At 45.9% G+C, this 13,978-nt stretch overlaps 5 protein-coding genes across 5 annotated transcripts; 4 read left to right on the top strand and 1 right to left on the bottom strand.

Annotated features, from left to right (window-relative positions):
• Positions 1-554: 554 nt before the first annotated feature.
• On the top strand, positions 555-1,497 carry LY89DRAFT_338869 (uncharacterized protein). The gene is made up of 2 exons (XM_018206845.1): positions 555-1,136; positions 1,184-1,497. The coding sequence occupies exons 1-2, from the start codon at positions 937-939 to the stop codon at positions 1,326-1,328; spliced, it is 345 nt and encodes a 114-aa protein (XP_018062601.1). The 5' UTR covers positions 555-936; the 3' UTR covers positions 1,329-1,497.
• Positions 1,498-2,984, top strand: LY89DRAFT_338870 (uncharacterized protein). The gene has a single exon (XM_018206846.1). It carries the CDS (start codon positions 1,667-1,669, stop codon positions 2,792-2,794), a length of 1,128 nt encoding a protein of 375 aa, XP_018062600.1. The 5' UTR covers positions 1,498-1,666; the 3' UTR covers positions 2,795-2,984.
• Positions 2,985-5,099: 2,115 nt separating this feature from the next.
• Positions 5,100-6,678, top strand: LY89DRAFT_711696 (uncharacterized protein). Its single transcript, XM_018217920.1, has 4 exons — positions 5,100-5,307; positions 5,412-5,631; positions 5,762-6,469; positions 6,520-6,678. Exons 2-4 carry the CDS (start codon positions 5,472-5,474, stop codon positions 6,546-6,548), a joined length of 897 nt encoding a protein of 298 aa, XP_018062599.1. The 5' UTR covers positions 5,100-5,307; positions 5,412-5,471; the 3' UTR covers positions 6,549-6,678.
• A 3,303-nt stretch (positions 6,679-9,981) lies between these two features.
• Positions 9,982-11,617, top strand: LY89DRAFT_630068 (uncharacterized protein). The gene is made up of 6 exons (XM_018211230.1): positions 9,982-10,082; positions 10,133-10,286; positions 10,338-10,647; positions 10,692-10,817; positions 10,871-11,020; positions 11,070-11,617. Exons 1-6 carry the CDS (start codon positions 10,037-10,039, stop codon positions 11,523-11,525), a joined length of 1,242 nt encoding a protein of 413 aa, XP_018062598.1. The 5' UTR covers positions 9,982-10,036; the 3' UTR covers positions 11,526-11,617.
• Positions 11,618-13,351: 1,734 nt separating this feature from the next.
• Positions 13,352-13,666, bottom strand: LY89DRAFT_556648 (heterokaryon incompatibility; the record flags this gene model as incomplete). Its single annotated transcript, XM_018208379.1, has 1 exon — positions 13,352-13,666. A coding segment is annotated over one exon (315 nt), but the record flags the coding sequence as incomplete, so codon positions are not given.
• Between the last annotated feature and the right edge of the window lie 312 nt (positions 13,667-13,978).

The raw sequence follows: 13,978 nt of genomic DNA, 5'->3' as shown, positions 1-13,978 counted from the left end.
TGCGTAGTCGTATCCATGATGATTTGTTATCAAGATTATTGTTGCTGTTTCTGTTGCTGCAAAACTGGGTGCTCGTCCTCAATAGACAGTACTGTCTGTTAATTCATTCTAATGCGTGGTTTCATCGGCGAGTCACTCATCTTCAAAATTTGCACAGTAGGAGTCTGCCATAGTGCCGCGAACTTTGATCCACGTCACTATACGATCATTTAAACGTCTACTTCTTGCCTACCGAGTTGGCCAAGGCTTACCAAGGACTACTTGGATGATTGGAGTACAATTCATGGACGCTGCAAGTACGTAGGTACCTACCTACCTAGATATCAACTCAATCTTGAGTAGTCACGTGATAACTGCTAACCTTGTTCGAAGAAGCTGTATCTTCCAGTTTTGATACTTTTCTTAAGTATCTCGAATTACTCAACATCGACTGATTCTGTTTATCATTAGTATAACAATCTGCGCTTGTCTTTGAATCCTGTCATGTGCCTAGTCGGATTTGAGCTCAGGATCGTGAATGCCATTTCGAGAGCAAAGGGACCTGCCTTCTGAGAGGAACTGACAAGCAAATAATCCGGCCACTTCTTTGGACATTTCGCACCTTCAAAAATTCTGATCTCTTCAAACACAACCTCGAATAACCACAAATTCAGACTCCGCTGCGTCAATATCTACCCATCGCAGCATCCATCACGATGAGCACTACCTCAATCCAACTTCCTCGACGCGTCCGCAAGCTCCTGTCTTTAGACGGTGGCGGAGTCCGTGATGTCTCCTCAATCATGATCCTCGACGCCCTCATGTCCCACATAATTGACGGCCGCTCTGTCGAGCGAGACCCGTGGCAGGAATTCGAGCTCATCGGAGGCACTAGTACAGGAGGATTGCTAGCAATTATGCTAGGACCATTGCGCATGAGCACTGCAGCTTGCGAAGATGCATATGCTCAGCTATCAACTGAGATATTCACCTCACTCGGAGCAAGGCGAATGTTGTGGATACTCTGTGGACTTGTTGAAGGCGAATGGCAAATTTGATGAAAAGCCTCTTGATGCCAATGTCGAGGCTAGCATTGTCGCTGCTAAAGAAGGAGAGGAAGCGCTTCTGAAGGACTCCCGCAGTGATGCTTGCAAGATGTAAGTTCCAATCTCGGATTTAGCTAGCATGTGCTAACATTTTCAAGTTTTGTCTGTGCGACAAAGGTCTTCGACAACAGTCCCATTGTATTTCGATCATACAACAACGCAAAAGCCTCTGGGAGTGTTTCTGGTATCAATATATGGTTGCCAATCGTCAGCACGCCATCTCTGATACTGAGACATTCTTGAAGTCTCCTGCATCGGCAGCATTACGTTTCAGAATGTTATTAATATTGGATATGCAGCTCCAGGTGCTTCAATTGATGAGCACTATATCGGGACATTTCTGCAACCCCTACGAATTAAAGTAGGCAACCAAGTCTTGGCAGGAATTCATGATGAGGATGACTAAGGCCAAAAGTGACATTCGTCCCTGGAGGCGTATCTTGGCAGTGTGGGGAATGTGAGTTCAACAAGTATCGTACGACCATTTTGTCGGAATGTGACACAGGCATTGCGAATGAGGGACTCCTCATATTGTGCGACATTTTTTCTGCTGATGCTCAGACTCCTTCTTTCCCGGAAATATGATGAGAAATGAGGAAGAAGAGTGTCATGGAGGAAAGAGGAGGAAGCTTGCCCCTACGACGAATGGTGAAGGAGAAGAAACCATTGGACTTCTCAGCCACAACGTTAGCAGTACCAATCATCTGTCGAGCGCGCAAAATCTTTACACACTCGGCCAAAAGATTACCCACATACTTCGACTGGTTAAATTACACTTTCTCAAAGGCAGACCTGAACGAATTTTCCCACTAGTCAAGAACCACCTCTTAACAACTATCATCTTCCTCGTCCCCTCCTTCCTACACCGAACTACAACTCCATCCAAGCTCCACTCCACATCGTATCTCGATGGTCTACGTGGCGTGGCAGCTTTCTTCGTTTTCATACACCACAGCGTGATCGACTGGTACCCCTTCCTCAAATATGGATATGGTTCATCAGCTGATGACCACAATATATTCCAACTACCTTTCATACGATTGCTATATTCGGGTGGAGCTATGGTTTGCATATTTTTTGTCATTTCGGGGTTCGTCTTAAGCAAGAAGGGACTCATGCTGAGTCGTAATGGGGAACATCAACGACTTCTCGACTTACTGGCCTCATCGGTGTTTCGCCGAGCTATGCGATTACACATTCCCACCATTATATCTAGTTTCTTGTCCATGTTGATGGTTCGTTTGAACTGGTACGAAAAGCGGCATTGGACTCCAAAAAGACTTGGCACCTTTTCAGAGCAGTGGGCACACTGGTGGCTTCATACGCAGTACATCTTGAACCCCTTCCAGGAGATCGGTGGTCGAGAGATTTATTGGCCACCTTACAATTTTCACCTCTGGACGATTCCAATGGAAGTCTACGGTTCCATGATTGTGTTCATATCGTTGCTCGCTTTCTGTAAACTGCCAGAAATCCTGCGCATCATATTACTCGCAGGTTTCACATTGTATTCATTGTGGAGTATTGGATACTGGCCTGTATTCCTATTTCTATCGGGTACCACCCTGGCCGCGATTCATGTCTGGGAGACGTCTCCTGCTCTTCCTCCCCAATTAGCGCCAGCAACGCAAGGCACTAGCACTTTATATTTGGCTCGATTCTCATCTGCCCTCCCTTCATATCTTGAGAAGTCCACTCCAATCAATTGAGCCTCACAAATTCAACTTCGTCGTCAACTCATTACACACTCATTCAACTTCTCTGTACTAAAGGAAGTCGCTTTCAAATACGTGCGAAACTGCTCCGTAATGACCGTTGACAGAGTCTTTTATATAGATTTTACACATTGGTATACGGAGATTGCGAGAACAGTGATGCGACTACAGGGCTTTCAAGTCATTCAGGCTTTTAGTTCACTAAACTTGAAAGTTCAGTGAGCAAGCACTGTAGAGACACAGTAGAAGTCTCAATTTGCAGTACACACACTAAACTTGATGTCGCACTAGCTAAAGCGAATCCGGTCAGCACTAGGCATTTCAAAGCAAGGTACCCTATCAAAGGTCACTAAATCAGCTACTTTAGGGCATTATGTCCCCAAACCGAGAGCTATTTCTAAGCACTAAGCTTGAAATGCAGCTTCTAGCGAGATTAGGAGCAAAATGCTGGAAATACCGGTGTATGATCGCTAATAATACTATTTACAGTGTGGCTATGGCTACGTCGTTGCCCTGGAGAGCACTATTTTTTAGGGGACTAAGCCCTGTAGTCGCATCACTTAATGCCGCAATTTCCGTACCGCTTGACCGTGGTGACATTCATCCAGTCCAGAAAGCGCACAGGATTGAGAGTATGTATGAAGGTTCCAATAGCGCTATCTTTAGACGATGAACACCTGAACGCTTTCCACAAGTCCATAAATCTCAGAGAAAAACAAAAACTTGATAGTGTAGAAATTTGAAGTTGTACGAACCAGGAAGGAGCTCGGCTATGCAGGAGTTGAAGTGAATTGGAGTGGTTTGACTCTGAAGCACCTTCCACTTTTATTCAAGTCTCGATATCAACCCCTCAACCCCACCGCTGCTTTCCACCGCTTGGTCCACACATGGTTTACTCCGTGCCGTCTCAAATGACCTTATAAGCTGTAATGTGCTGGTCGTCCCCCGCAAAAATACCACACGCCCTACGAAACCACTCCTCTGTTTCGAACAGAGGACTTTGTATAAACAGTTTAAAAAGCCGTCTTTTCAAGGGATTTATGAGGATTTAAGTACCATGTAAGAGCTCTCCGGCACTAGTTGGGGGTCTTTGGCACTAGCTAGGGACAATATGCACCTAAAAACACAGCTTCAATTAGTCGACTTAACGGCCGTTGCCCCCACGTAGCTGGCCACTGCAATATTTTCTCGGTATATGCCTTATTTTTTGCGTCTCAATACTACCTCAAAAGTTTGGTTTGAGAGTTGGCCTTCGCATAATGCGGGAGGCGTGGGTGTAGACTATTGGAGGCATGCGATACAACTCGAGAGTTTCTCAAAGTATATTTTTGGCGGTCCCCGCTAAGCATTGCCGACGCTAATGCATCCTGATCCTCAGATGATTCCTTCTGTTCGGAATAGAGGAGTGGTTTCGAAGGGACGGCCCGACTCTACGTACAACTCATTACTTTCCCCTTTGCATGCCTTCTGATCCTTCTATAAAAGAAGAAGTCGCTAAAGGATTGCGACAGTCCCGAATCCTAAGACCGAGAACAATGAGTCAGATGAGCTTAACGTATGGGTGGCTTAGGTTCTATCTCGAATAGTCTATCTAATTCAAGAAGAAAGCTCCGTGATGTTGCACTCCCAGGCCGAAGGTTCTTATGTAAGATCTTATCTTTGACTATTGAATATGTATGCAACGGAGATCATTGTATTTCCTAGTTAAGAACCATTGAGTATTTCTAACATGAAAGGTGCAAGACGCAAGATGCTTTTTTGTATCGGCCGCTTTCGAACAAGAGCTTAGTCACGACATATCCGCCGTTGATTCCAGACCTTGGGAACAGAACGCTCTTAGTCGAGGATAAAAATCGCCGGTTCTGGTACTTAGCGATAGTCTCGAAATCTCAGACCAAGAAAGTCTCACTCAATTACGACATTTTTAATAGAGATTTACCAGACTAATATTGGCCATTCATTCCCCCGATTGAGAGCCGCGAGCCCCCACCATTGGGTCCCATTCATTAAGGTTCCTACAAAATCGGCCGAGGTTGTTAGCTTACGGATGCTACCGTCCTAATTGAGGGGTTAAGATATTCCTTCCCGCCCCTCCCACCATGCGAGTCCTGGCAGAGAAAGAGTATTTTGCGGGAGGTAGACCAATATTTTAGGAAGGTAGTACTTGAGATTTGTTAGGATTACGATGTCACTGATAAGACTTCCGAAATAGGCAACTCGCTGCATTTAGACATGGTGGTATACGGTCTAGGCTTGCAAGATGGTTGTGAGGATGATGTTCGCGTTATTTGCGCATACTGGGAAATTCGGATGCTGCGAAGAACATAAAAAGTGCACTGTGAATCTTTGCTCAGAGCTTTCTGATTTATTGCCCTCTCACAATCATTTCATTCGGACAAGCTTGAGCAAAGGGTCAAGTTTTCAATCCAGTTGGCCTAAGTCTGAACCATAGAGTTTTCCACGCTTCTGTCCCATCATAGAGACAAATTTCAGAAGAACATCCAGATGTATGTGTGTGTCTCATAGATACTCCACACTTGCCTCAAATTCATGCTTGGCCCAACAGGCCTATTGGCAATAGATAGAAATATTACTAACACATCTCAAATAGAACACAAAGTCGTTTTCTACTTCAAATAAAAAGGTTTCCCGACTCGATTACTACCTCGCTATGTCTGTGGCACCCCCTTCAGAAGGCCTCGGTAGCAATTTCAACTACTTTCTTGCGGATGGTGGCAATGCTATCACTGGCCTCAGCGTTGAGATCACTTTCGCCGAGCCACTTCTGTCTGCCTCCAACGGCTTTGGCTTTCAACTCAACTGTTATGCACGTAAGCAACTCTTAGCCTTTGTTCTTGCACTTCTCTACATCCCTCCGTTTCTACTTATATACTCCATTTTACTCCACACGCTCCTGAAGCTTTCTTGAATATGAAAATGCTAACTCCCGTGTGTTGGTAGAGGAGCTTTCCGGAGCCCCAAGTACCACTCCCAACTGGCAACAATACGTAGTCTTCACGGAGCCCGGTGACAAGACTCTTTATGGTATCATTGACAACTGGAAGGGAACTGTCCCCGCCGGCACGGATGCCCAAGTAATCAACGACGAGGCGACGATTACAACCCTGGCCACGGCTAATGAAATACCCGCCGGTGCTACTGTTCTTATTGCTCCTATCTTCAGCTCTACCAATGTCATCACTGGTATTACTTATACGTATACTCCTCCAAGTGGCAAGGCTGTTTCTACATCCGTAACTTTGACCAACCTTGATGTCTACGGCACCAGTAAGAAGATCACTTCCGCATATGAGTCTCCGATCTCCGCATTAACGCTCAACATCGTGGGCGACTACGATGGAAACAACGGCGTCTTTACCTCGGGCTCTGGTACCATCGTCTACAAAGCCAATCAACCTCTGACTGTGCTGACCAACGAGCCGAGTTACACCGCGTTCCAGGATGGTACTGGCGAGACGGCCAACACTGTCTATGGCAAATTACCTGTGTCAGACAGTACCACGATCACTCAAACTTGGGGTATTTCGGCAGTAGGAGTGCCAAACTTCGGGCCAGCCGTGGGCCACAAATTGCCGATTCCACCCAGTAGCAAGCAGAAAAGAGGACACAGCCTACCGATTCCCCGCCATATTGTGCGCATGAATGAAGGTAATTTGGCCAAGATACCTTTCTGGTTCGAAAGCTAACACCCATTGCAGCAGAGTACGAGCAAGTCAACAAGGTTTAGAAGGATAATAGATACTGTTGAAGGGTTAGAGTAATGTCTGGGAGGATCATTATGGTTGTTTGATGGTTGCCATGTTAATGCAAAGTGAAAGACATGTACGCGCAGTTATGATAACTTTCTTGGATGAGGTTTGTGACTTGAAGTGAATATGGTCGAGTTCAAGACACCTTCCACTCCATTCAATTTCTCAAAGCCGACGAGCCGACATCAATTTCATTTAGTCTAAGCACCATTCCAGACTTGGAGGTCTCTAAATCATCCACGTCAACTCACACACTCGGAATAACATCCCGCAGACGATCACTGAGATCCTCCAGCAGTACCAGCACGTCACTCCCCGTTGAACTTTTCGCTGCTTTTGAAGGCTTCCCCAAGCTCCCAACGGTAAGCAACTCTGGGCCTTTGTCTTTGTGCTCCCCTCTCCATCAGAGAAACAAGTGATCAAATTTGGCATCCCAGGGAAAAGCTTGAGACCGAAGAATACAACTCTCCTCCTGCTTTTGAGTCATCCTCAGTAAACTCAGAGCAGGCTAATATTGGCCTAATCCCCTAGAGGACAGCTTCTCTCAGATTCGGGACCCTTACTGTCATGTGGAACTAGTGGATCAAATAAGAGAATCGAAAGTCTCTATATTATCAAGATTATAAAGATCGAGGTTTATATACTAAGTAAAGGAGGGAGAATATTACCCTTGAGCTATTCTATAAGAAGACGCATGATTGGTCCAAAATAAGTACCTACTTTAAAGAGTGGAAGTCATCAATGCAAAATGTACCCCTGACAAGTGATTCCAACTAACACTTACCACCCTTGGCTCTGCCTAACGCACCCCGCATACTATTGAAGAGGGGCCAGTACTCCTCAAAGCTTGTCCTGTAGAATATTGTTAACTCTTTCATAATGCTATGATTTCCGACTCGCGATTTGGAAACTGGCGCTTCCTGGCTCAAGCGTAGTCACTTTGAAGCAGACAGATAGGGCACACTTCGATCCACCAATAGACGATGTACGCCCTTTAATAAGGACCGCAAGTTTCTGGTCGATCAATCTGGGGAGATGCACGCAATTGAGAAGCGAATAGGAGTTGGGTTCGACACAAGTCCGATATCAAACCCGCTTCTGCACACTTCTTTTAAAACGTCGCCATCGCTCTCGGTACCAAATATTCGCTGAGCTTCAGTGGTTTCGCAGTAGAAGATGCCCTTTGCTTTGTCAAAGTGTTGTTCAATGGCACAGAAGCTGCAAGCTCCCAGATCTTGGCCCATGGTATGCGCGTTGTGACTGCAAATTATATTGCGAGGCGCCTTTCTACTTGGATGATTTCCTCATGACTGCTGTTTGAAGAGCAAGTGTTTGAAGTGAGACTTTGGATGTATTGGATGCAATGTCTTCTTTGCTCTGTTTAGTGTAGCAATGCGAAATCGATTTGATGGGGATTATTTTAGAGAGTGTGATCATCTTGACATGTCATAATGTGGCGTGTTGGATCACGAAACCAAAGCGCTCTGAACGCGCCCGCATACAGCAAAAGAGCAAAAGCCCGTGGCAGGGAATAGGAAATCTCTGCATGCTGGTGTAGACCCTGAAGTTGCAACTGTTAGCGATCGAAGGCGCCAAATGTTGAAGGTTGACAACGCTTGCACTCCAACCCGTCTGCAGTCTTTCCTTGATTGTTGAAAGTGTCTCTTGTTGCAACGGCACTAACATCTACTGCTATAGGATGGAAGGTCATCCGGTCGCTCCAGACTTCTCTGCTGAAGCACTCGGTACTGGTGATTCTGATACATTACACCCAGTTCACTTGCTCTGAAGAGTGGCTTTCCCGATGGCTTGCAAATCTTCAGGTCTGGCACACTGCAACTGAGTAAGCTGAGACTTCCCTTTTCACTTTTCTCTTTGAAAAAAAAAAATATCAAGCACGCTCCAATCGTTTGATGGATATCAAGCAGATAAGAGAAAGAAAGCTAATGTGGTGTAGTGCGTCGAGCAATAAAGTTGCTATATGATGAAGGATTAACAGGCGAAAACTTACTGAAGATGACTTTCTTATATTCGTCCTCGTCTTGCATTATATTGAAAAGACGAGTAGCGGAGTCACAAGGCAGGTTAATCCGCGACCCAGCATTCCGTGCTGAGTTGTCAAGATGCATGGGATCAATGTTTGCAAGCGAAATTTTGCTGAGGAAATTGAAGCCCAAACATTTATCGAAGATGAATCATGCGATGAAGAACATAAATCGCTCGCTCAACGCAGCGGTTCTCCAGGAAATGACAGAGGATGAAGCTGAGGAAGCAATATCAAGGGTGATGGGCCAAGAACCGGATCCATTCTCAAATATCACTGCATATTCTACTTGATGCAGATTTGCCTAGAGATCTAGAAAGTAGCAATTGGACATCATATATGATCTCAACTTTGTGCTGATTCACTTCACTAAAGTCTTCAAACACGAACCTCTCTGTTCTTCATTCCGACTTCACGTGTCTCGTCCTCCCATAGAGAGTTATTTCCCTGTTTGAAAAGCTATGGCATATACAGTACATCAGATTTACTGTCGGGGCTGAGAGTCGCTTGCTCTCGACATGCTGATGTAGAAATTACCCCGCCAAGATTCAGGGGCTCGCCAACAGCAATGCCCCTAAATTTAGCGAGCTTCGTCATAAATACACAGCAGTCATGCTATTGCTACATTCCTTTTGAGCATATACATCCAAAAACAGAACAATGGAGGATCATGGAGCGAAGAAAAATAAGGAAGGTCTGCTTTGACTGCTCTGCTGAGATTCAACCAATATTCTTTTTATCCTGATGCAGTGCTCAGACATCAAATAGCAGAGAATTGCCGAGAACATTCTTGATTTCAAGTATTCGAGGGAACGTTCCCTCGAATACTTGAAATGCTACTAGAGCACTCTCATCGATGTCAATCTGGTCATCCTATATACTTACTTGGAAAGCGTTGAAACAATTACATCCAGACGTGTGCATCGCAAAAAGAATGACAACTGCGCGAGTATCCACCTCCACGTAATCTCTCAACGTCGAAATGATCAAACTTCGTTGCCTTCGACAAATAGACTAGAGAGGCAGTCTCCATGGTCCAGAAGAAAAGGACCACATATTACTTGTCCACCCGAAAGGCCAAGTCGGCCGTTCATAGGCTGAGGATTCCTGAGCCGATCGACCGACATATGAACTTTTTAGAGCGGAGTGACAAAGGGGAGTTAATCTCATCTACACGGTGCTGATCGGTTAGATGTCTGAATGGCCACTCTGTCAATGATAATGATGGCCTTGTGTCGAAAATCTGCCTCGAGCGGGTTGCCCGACGTTTTTCTTTTTCGTGGCTTGCTCAGTGGCTTTCGGTAGCTGGCCTCAGCCCCAAACCATTCCGACACTTCACCTGACCTCTTTCGCAACCCAATTCACGACAGAATTCTCAAGGTCCCCAGATAGACGTGATCATCTCCACCCGCATCAATCATCATGCCTTTCAACGGGACATGTAATGACACTCTGGTCGACCTCCGCAGTAAGCACCTCCCCACCAACCCCGTCACAGCCTCTCCTGACACATTTCAGTTGGCGCTTCCGAAGTGCCCGTTGTGGGATCACTCACTTTTCACTCTATAGCACTCATCATAGACCTATCTTGTATGATTCTCGGCATCAGTCTGAGCCTCTATCTCATGTTCAGACATGCTCTGAACTACACCGTCCCAAGGATACAAAAATAGTACGTGCCCAAACCTCTCAGCCTCGCCACGTCACGATTAATGTCCGATAGCCTCATTCGAATTATTTTCATGATACCAGTATACTCGTTGTGTACGTTCTTATCGGCATATTTCTACTGGTATGCGGCGTATTTCCAGTTCATCAGCGCAGCTTATTCGTCTGTGGCGGTGACGGCCTACTTTTCGTTGCTATGTCATTATGTTGCGCCAAATTTGCATGAGAATGAGAATTATTTCAGGAAGCTCACTCCTGAACCTTGGGGGAACCATTTCCCTGTACCGGTTGCTTGGTTTAGAGCTTGTTGTTGTGGGGAGGCGGGGCCGTGGAGGACCCCGCGCAATGGATTGACTTGGTTCAATGTAAGCAAAATTCTGGGAATCTTAGTTGTGCTGACGGAGAGTAGATTCTGTGGATTGCAGTCTTTCAGTATAGCTTCTTTCGAGTTTCGATGTCTATCATTGCTCTTATCACGCAGTATCTGAAGAAATATTGCCAGTCGTCAATGTCCCCAACCTCCACTCACTTCTGGGTATGGTTCTTCTCCCCATTATCCTTAGCCAATACTGACCCAGAAATTGACAGGTTATACTAGTAGATGTCTTCTCCGCGGCAATAGCAATGTATTGTCTCACCCAATTCCACTGGCAAATGAAAGATGCTCTCGCAGCTCACCGAGCCGGACTCAAACTTTGGTGCATCAAGCTCGTCTATGCATTCTCCCTGTACCAAAATGTACTACCCAAGACCTCATATTCCTGATGCTTGCCACTGACACGGATAGCTCATCCTCTCCGCCATCACCTCACACTACATGCCTCGTCCTTTGGAAGCCAATCCAACCCATATCCTTGCGTATCCCGACATCAAAATCGGTATTCCGACCCTAATGCTAACATTCGAGCTCTTCATCATGGCTATCTTGCACTTGTTTGCATTCCCGTGGCAGCCATACAGTACGCTACAAGAGCATACTGGGCCGAATCAAGGGGGTGTGTGGGGGTGGAAGGCATTTGGAGATGCGCTGAACGGGTGGGACCTCGTGACCGCTCTTGCTAGGGCTGTGATGTTGATCTTTATCAAGAAGAAGAGAGACGAGGGCGAGTATGTTGAAGTGGGGAGGGAGTCGGAGTGGTGGAGTTTCTGGTCGAGGAAAGGTGGAGCGTCTGTGGCGGCTACGGAATTGGATATATTTGGTGATGAGGCGAGGTTGATGGCTCCATTTTCTGGTCATCGTTGATATTGATTCATTGTTGGTAATCTGCTGAGCAGCGAACCATACATGATCTGATGGTCGTGTATATAAGTATCGACGCTGGAAATTTACACAAGGCGGATCTCCTCAAATTTAACACCATGGTCTCTTGTGAGGGCATCAGAGAGATGTCTCGGATCCTGATAAGTTTCTACGTTGGCATTCAAATCGTGAAAGATCATTTCTCGCCTTTTGCCTTGATCATCGTATTCCGATGGATAGAGCTCACCATCTTCATCTAGGTAAGCTATTTCCCCTGTAGCCAACGTTATTTCAGCGTTCATATTATTAATCCAGCCCGGACGAATGTCGAAGACCACTTAGTCTACTAGTCCAGAAAATAATACCGGGGCTAGGTAGCCAGAAGAAAACCTAATTATCTTACAGTTTCTGGGGGGTTTAGTTCTCAATCGGGGGTCTTCTTGTTGCGGGTGCCTGCCATTCTGCACATATACTACTATACTTTGTCCCCCCAGTATCCTGTGTTGGATAGACCAGTTGGTAGGTAGTGGTCCTAGAAATGCTTCCATGTGCATCATGCCATGAACATAGCAGTCGCCTCCTGTCAGATGATAGTTCTCTGGAGAATGTGCAATTTCCCTAACTATTATAGGAGTTCGCTTGCTCTCTGCCACAAAAACCCTGTCTCCGGCTTTAACAGACGGAGAGCAGAGTCCCAAGTACCCTGCTTTGGTGTGAAATAGAGATCGACCAGGAGTGATTTCGTGCAAGACTCTCTTGTATAAGTCAGTGCCATCATTTTCTTCTCCGTTCCATATGCCTTGAAGAGAGGCGGCGCAGAACGCAGGATCCAACCATTCTTCCGGCATCATAGTAGGGAGATGCTCAAAGATGTTGCAGACTAAAGTGCTCGCAAAGACCTCCTTGTAGTCAGCTTTGTACTTATATGTGTGAATTGACTCTGTGCTCCAACTTCGCACAACATTGACAACATCGTCTCGACTGACATCCGTGGGGCAAGCAGGATAGACATCATCAATGTCATCAATAAACATACCCTTTACCAGGAGGAAATTATTATTACTCTCCGGATCCACGGCCAGGCTTGAATAGTAATCGACATCGCCTCCAGCTTGCGCAATTCCTTGATGTCCTATCGGATTTGGCAAATCGACTAGTGACGGGTTCAGAGACCACGAATTTTGTTCCGATTCTTGATAATTGCACAGTTCCAATATGTTCAGGTTTTTTCTCCAAGATACAGCAGCCATGGTCCAGGCTCGATAGGTTTCTTGTGTGCTCAAAGACCTTCCCGGCATGACAAATGGAATATTGAAGCGGGACAGAAGACCTAGAAGTCCATGGAATCTATCCCGCGGATCAGAACACTTCAAATGCTTGGTTCTGATGAGTAGGTCATGTAAGAGGGAGTCCGTCGGAGGGGTCAATATAAGCAATACACGCCAGAAAAATGTTGGATCGAGGATATTCCTTAGTGTACTCTTTGAATTTAAAGTTATACGAAAATAAATCCAGTTGAAAGCGCGAAAGAACCTGCGCCAAGGAATGGATTCACACCCGACAAAGACTGTTGCATCAGCTGCTAAATGGGCTTCCTGGTAGACCCACAGTCTAGTGAACCATTCTCGATGGAGAAGATGATTGATAGCAGCCCAATCGTGAATCCTGTCTAGTTGAGCCTGAGAGTCCCTTTCTATTTTTCTAGATTCATTCCCGAACAGTGTCCGCTTATAACGTAGGTCGACGGAATGATAAGGCTCACTTATTTGTACATCTTTGGCGATCATCTCCAGTCGATGTATAGCAAGTGCACTATTGTCAGCCTCAATTCCGAGCCAGATGGCTACACTCCGCGCCCGTTGGTAGATGTCTCCCATTCGAGGAAGCTGTCTACCTTTCTCTTCATCGTCTCTCTGATTTATACAAATGGCATCAACCCACAATACCCGCCGCCGAACAGAGTATCGCAAATGTCGCAGGGCAACCTCCAGATTACGTGTTATGGGCATCGATGTCCAAGTCTTGCGAGTGCTGAACGGAGAATCGTCCGACTTGTCACAGACACAGATTGTTGCTGGATTTTCTTCGGAGCCCCATACATAAGACAGTGCTTCATACTTGGGCTGAGCCTCCTCTGAAAATGCCTCGTGGGAGATGAGAACTTTGATCTCGTCGCGAAATCGACCGGGCAGCAAACATAGGAGTCGAAGGCGATCACCGGCCAGGGGCGAATAACGATATCGCTCCATAGTCTCAGATCGTGTCCAGGAATCCGACGAACTCATGTAAATTCAATGGGTTACAAAGTGCTTTTGTAGAGAAATCGAGGTGGTGATGATGTCGAAGTTGCTTGAGGTGTGTGGCGCAGCGACCCTACGGTAACAACGACCTGGATATTTACTAGATAAATTATCCAGTTATTGTCCAGGATTTATCCAGCTACATTTTGTACAGAA

Source organism: Mollisia scopiformis (assembly GCF_001500285.1).
Source record: "Mollisia scopiformis unplaced genomic scaffold LY89scaffold_33, whole genome shotgun sequence".
NCBI classification, from domain to species: domain Eukaryota; kingdom Fungi; phylum Ascomycota; class Leotiomycetes; order Helotiales; family Mollisiaceae; genus Mollisia; species Mollisia scopiformis.
The sequence above is the reverse complement of the archived record's forward strand: the minus strand, read 5'-3'. Positions and strand labels throughout refer to the sequence as shown.

What these genes read in the sequence shown, in the direction of transcription:
- LY89DRAFT_338869 (XM_018206845.1), top strand. Translation starts at nt 937, where the DNA reads ATGCATATGCTCAGCTATCAACTGAGATATTCACCTCACTCGGAGCAA. An exon ending in CGCAGTGATGCTTGCAAGAT is followed by an intron (nt 1,137 to 1,183) that starts GTAAGTTCCAAT and finishes AACATTTTCAAG; the next exon opens with TTTTGTCTGTGCGACAAAGG.
- LY89DRAFT_630068 (XM_018211230.1), top strand. Translation starts at nt 10,037, where the DNA reads ATGCCTTTCAACGGGACATGTAATGACACTCTGGTCGACCTCCGCA. An exon ending in CACTCTGGTCGACCTCCGCA is followed by an intron (nt 10,083 to 10,132) that starts GTAAGCACCTCC and finishes GACACATTTCAG; the next exon opens with TTGGCGCTTCCGAAGTGCCC. An exon ending in CAACCTCCACTCACTTCTGG is followed by an intron (nt 10,818 to 10,870) that starts GTATGGTTCTTC and finishes AGAAATTGACAG; the next exon opens with GTTATACTAGTAGATGTCTT.
- LY89DRAFT_711696 (XM_018217920.1), top strand. Translation starts at nt 5,472, where the DNA reads ATGTCTGTGGCACCCCCTTCAGAAGGCCTCGGTAGCAATTTCAACTAC. An exon ending in TCAACTCAACTGTTATGCAC is followed by an intron (nt 5,632 to 5,761) that starts GTAAGCAACTCT and finishes GTGTGTTGGTAG; the next exon opens with AGGAGCTTTCCGGAGCCCCA. An exon ending in TATTGTGCGCATGAATGAAG is followed by an intron (nt 6,470 to 6,519) that starts GTAATTTGGCCA and finishes CACCCATTGCAG; the next exon opens with CAGAGTACGAGCAAGTCAAC.
- LY89DRAFT_338870 (XM_018206846.1), top strand. Translation starts at nt 1,667, where the DNA reads ATGATGAGAAATGAGGAAGAAGAGTGTCATGGAGGAAAGAGGAGGAAG.